Source organism: Scylla paramamosain, chromosome 17, assembly GCF_035594125.1.
Source record: "Scylla paramamosain isolate STU-SP2022 chromosome 17, ASM3559412v1, whole genome shotgun sequence".
NCBI lineage: Eukaryota > Metazoa > Arthropoda > Malacostraca > Decapoda > Portunidae > Scylla > Scylla paramamosain.
This window is the reverse complement of record NC_087167.1, coordinates 17,602,501-17,607,500: the sequence shown is the minus strand read 5'-3', so window position 1 is coordinate 17,607,500 and position 5,000 is coordinate 17,602,501. Positions and strand designations below refer to the sequence as shown.

General features: G+C 39.1%; 1 protein-coding gene and 1 long non-coding RNA gene across 2 annotated transcripts in view; one reads left to right on the top strand and one right to left on the bottom strand.

Moving 5' to 3' along the window:
• Positions 1-1,156, bottom strand: part of LOC135108534 (peroxidase-like) — a 54,709-nt gene extending 53,553 nt beyond the window's left edge. Inside the window, exon 1 of the mRNA XM_064019653.1 lies at positions 993-1,156. Within this exon, the coding sequence (XP_063875723.1) occupies positions 993-997 (5 nt within the window). The 5' untranslated portion in view covers positions 998-1,156. The remainder of the gene's footprint in view (positions 1-992) is intronic.
• Positions 1-5,000, top strand: part of LOC135108538 (uncharacterized) — a 151,930-nt gene that overhangs the window by 38,731 nt on the left and 108,199 nt on the right. The gene's annotated exons all lie outside the window — the stretch shown is intronic.

Sequence of the window (5,000 nt, the reverse complement as noted above, 5' to 3'; positions counted from 1 at the left end):
CGTGATGTTCCTCTGTCCCCTCCACTACTAAGCAGAATGACCACATATGGTTCTCGGCAGGAAACTATGAGTAAAAATTTTCATTACGTCCGTTATCCTCCTCTCTTCTGTCCCGCCAGCGAGACCCTCAAAGGATGATTAACCTCACATGTTCTCAGAGAGGTTATTACCCCTAACCTCACGTATCAATTTCCTTTCAGCAATAACAGACTTTCCCCGTCCGAAATACTTTCACTCTCCTGCGTCTCTTACTATGCATTAGGTAGGGTAGCGCATCACAAAAGGGTAGCGCATCACGAATGGCTTTGTAAGGACTAAGAGGTTTGTTGCCTTATATTTTTCTTCGTGTCCTCTACATTGTACAGAATAGAACCTCCCTTCACTAAGTATATAGAAAACAAGGAAATTTGAAAGAAGCATGCAGGCCTACACGAGGCGGTCTCCATATAAAACACAGATACTTATCTATATAAACTTTAAAAGAGGGATGACAGGAAAACATGAATCATATTACTAAAACAGTATTACTCCTCATTCACTTCGTTACCATACGAGACGTTAACGTAAGGTTAAGTTTATTCAAGACGCAAACTAAGAGAAAGAATGAGGAGTGACGGAGTGACTTGTAGGAAGATTTAGAATGATTTAAGGAAGCGCGTGGCGGATTCAGCCGATACTTTGTGTTCTGTAAGTGAGCAGGACATGTTCTCGACGTGTTTCAATGGTGTAGTTCATCACCTTAGGCACGCGGTGTCTTATGTTGGTAATACTTTTTCAGTAAAGACCTACAACTAGATTGTTCTTCTGTGTGTAAATAGGCATGTCTTATTTATGTATCCGCATATCAGTTAATTTCTTATGTATGGCTCTATATTATGTCTACACACACACACACACACACACACACACACACACACACACACACACACACACACACACACACACACACACACGTTATACCAAATTCACAAAACACAAGTCCACACACTCACATCATCTCGGAGGCAGCACCAGCAGCTCTCAGCCTCGCCACACTGCACTCAAGAAGCACTGCCACGAAACGAACTGGGACTCCCTGTGTTAACGCTAAGTCAGTCTCCCTCACGGCCCGCCATCCACTGACTCAAGCGAGGCTGCTTCACATTCACACACTGGTTCACTTGCGCTCTCTTCCCTTGTTATATGAAGCGCTCCCTCCCTCTCTCCCTCCCTCCCACCCACAGTCCGTCCTTCCCTCCCTCCCAGTCAGTGCCAGTCCCCCACCCTTCTCTCTCTCTCTCTCCCTCTCTCTACTTACTCACCTCTAATTGTTTCACCTTGTTCTCTTCCTTTTTATTTTTCTCTCCTTCATCTTATAACTTTTGTTGCACTTCCTCTTATCTCGTTACTTCGCCATTTTTTTTTTCAAATTTTCTATCTCCTTTTCGTTCTTGTTCTTTTTATTCTCGTCTTCCTCGTCGTTCAAGTTGTTGTTGTCGTCGTTGTCGTCTTCTTCTTCTTCTTCTTCTTCTTCTTCTTCTTCTTCTTCTTCTTCTTCTTCTTCTTCTTCTTCTTCTTCTTCTTCTTCTTCTTCTTCTTCTTCTTCTTCTTCTTCTTCTTCTTCTTCTTCTTCTTCTTCTTCTTCTTCTTCTTCTTCTTCTTCATCTTCTTCTTTTCTTCGTCTCCTCCTCCTCCTCCTCCTCCTCCTCCTCCTCCTCCTCCTCCTACTCCTCCTCCTCCTCCTCCTCCTCCTCCTCCTGCTGCTCATATCGCATAGAGAATTGTCAAGGTTGCGCAATAGGAGCCACACTTTCTCCTCTCTGCGCATGTCATTTCATAACGACTTCCTAGTATTGTGAGTGCAGACACGTACTGTATAGCTTAAAGGTTGTCTGTCTGTCTGTCTGTCTGTCTGTCTGTAAGTATGTATGTAATTATTTAAGTGTATCTCTTTTATGTACATTTTTTCCTACCTGTATGTGTGTGTGTGTGTGTGTGTGTGTGTGTGTGTGTGTGTGTGTGTGTGTATTTTATGTACATGTCTGTCTGTATGTCTTATTAAGGTGGAGTATGTCTGTTTCCTTGCCTCTGTGTGTGTGTGTGTGTGTGTGTGTGTGTGTGTGTGTGTGTGTGTGTGTGTGTGTGTGTGTGTGTGTGTGTGTGTGTGTGTGTGTGCTTCGTTCGGTTGCTTTTTTTGTTTTGTTTTTATTTTTTTCATTTTTTTATTCAGCCATTCATTCATTGCATTTTTTCTGTATTCTTTGTTACATTTTTTCTTCTTTTTCTTCCTTTGCTTCCGTCCGTCTGTCTGTATGTCTGTCTGTCTGTCTGTCTGTCTATCTGATTGTATGTCTTTTTTTGTCGGTATCTCTATGCCTGAATGTCTGTTTATGCATTGATTTTATTCTCTCTCTCTCTCTCTCTCTCTCTCTCTCTCTCTCTCTCTCTCTCTCTCTCTCTCTCTCTCTCTCTCTCTCTCTCTCTCTCTCTCTACCAATACGCATTTCACATAATTGCCAGATGTTATTTCCTGACGTCTTGCCCTTGTCCGCTTCACTTTCATCATCATCGTCATCATCATTGTCATCATCATCATCATCATCATCATCATCATCTTTACCTTCTCTCTCTTCCTCATTAATTGTTGCTGTTTTTTCTTATTTAATCTTCCCATTTTTTCGAGTATTTTATAAGGGCAGAAAGAGAGAGAGAGAGAGAGAGAGAGAGAGAGAGAGAGAGAGAGAGAGAGAGAGAGAGAGAGAGAGAGAGAGAGAGAGAGAGAGGAAGGGAGGGGGCGAGGTCATCAGTTGTGTATGAGTCTTCGCTCCCTCTCTCTTTCCCTCCCTCCCTCCCTCCCTCCCTCCCACCCTTTCCTTCCTCCCTTCCTCCCTCTCCTCCTTTCCTTCTTCATGACTTAATTATTTCACTGTGTCCTTTCCTTCCTTCTCAACGTCCTCCTTCTTTACCTTTTGTACTGTTTCCTCCTCCTCCTCCTCCTCTTCTCTACTCTTCCCCCTCTTACTATTTTTTTCCTCTCTTCTTGTTTTCTTACTCTTTTTCCTTGTAATTTTCTTTCATCCCTCTTTCTATCTATACCGTTCTTCTCCTTCCACATCTTCCTTCCTTCCTTCGTGTGTTCCTTCTTTCCAGCCTTCCATCCATTCATTCATCTTTCCATCCATACATCCATCTATCCTTCCTTCCTTCCTTCCTTCCTTCCTTCCTTCCTTCCTTCCTTCCTTCCTTCCTTCCTTCCTTCTTTTCATCCTTCCTTCCACCCATCCATTCTTCCTTCCTTCCTCTCATCCATCCTTTCTTAGCGTCACCATAAATCAGTCACCCAGTTTTTCCTTCCTTCCATCCTTCCTTCAGTCCTTCCTTCCATCTCGCTCTCCCTCTCCCCCTCCCTTCCCTCCCTTCCTGTTGCTGTATAAGGGTATAAGATGCAAGGAGATCGGGAGGCTGCATGAATATAAGTACCGTAATAACGTGACACGGCTTTCCTTCCTGATACTTAGGCTGCGTAATGAGTCTCCTCTGTGTTCTGGTACTTATAGTTGATTTAAAGAGTATTTGATCTTTCCTATTCTTTTCTGATCCCTTATACTTAATATATATAGTATCTGATTCCTTTTAATCGTTTTGTAGAGTGTGTAATCCTTTGTTTTCATGTTTAGTCCTTTATATTTGACTCATATAGTGCGTAACTCCTTATACTTGATTCTCAGAATACTTAATTGTTTGTATTTTACTTGCAGAATTTGTAATCGCCTATGCTTGACTACCTAATCCCTTATACTTTGCTCATAGAAGATCTAATCCTTTATACTCAACTCGTAAAGTACCTAATCCCTTTTCCTTGACTCGTAGAACACCCAATCCTATGTACTTGACTCACATAATAGCTAATCCCTTCCACTCTAATCCAATATATTTTGCTTGAAGAAGATCTGATCCCTTTTATTTCACTACCACAACGCCTAATCCTTTATATGTGGCTCATAGAACGTGTTTGAACCTCATATCCAGATGCTTGACATTTCTTTTCTTTTCTCTTTTTTTTTTTTTGCAAGTTCAATTCAACCACATTCTTATTTACTTTTTTTTCTGCATGATCTATAATTCTTTCTCCTTCATGTTCATATAATATTTAGGTAGGCCTTTGTGTAATTGTTTTATTGTAATAGCCTCCTGTTATTGATACTGCTGGCTGTTTTTATTGTTGGTGTTTTGATGTTGTTGTTGTTGTTGTTGTTGTTGTTGTTGTTGTTGTTGTTGTTGTTGATTGGTTGCTTGCTTGCGTTACTTTCACTTTTCTGCTTCATTTTTACTATTTTCTTTTCTTATCTTCCGTTTTTGTTCAGAAATCTTATTCATGCTCTTACTTTTTTTTTTCTCTTTTCTCTTCTACTTCTTTTAATTTACAACATATTCTACTACTACTACTGCTGCTGCTGCTACTACTACTACTACTACTACTACTACTACTACTACTACTACTACTACTACTACTACTACTACTACTACTACTACTACTACTATTACTTTTACTACTACTTCTACTTCTACTACTACTACTACTACTACTACTACTACTTTTAATAATGATAACAATAATAATAATAATAATAATAATAATAATAATAATAATGATAATAATAATAATAATAATAATAATAATAATAATTGTTACACCCTGTTGTTACCATTATTTTCTCTTTCTTCTGTCTATTTTTTTGTTCTATTCCTTTTCATTTTCCTGTTACTTTTCATTACAATCTGTTCCAACTAGTATTTATTTATCCTTTTTTTTTTTTTCCTTTATTTATCCTCACTTATCATTCTCCTTCTCCTGCTGCTTTTCATTTACAACATTCTTACTTACGAGTACTATAAAGTCCATTTTTTACTGTTTTCCTTCATTTATTTTACTTATATTTTTTCATCCTACACCTTTACAATAATCTTATAACTTATTCTTTTTTTTTTTTTACAGTTATTTCTCTTTTCTTCTCTATTTG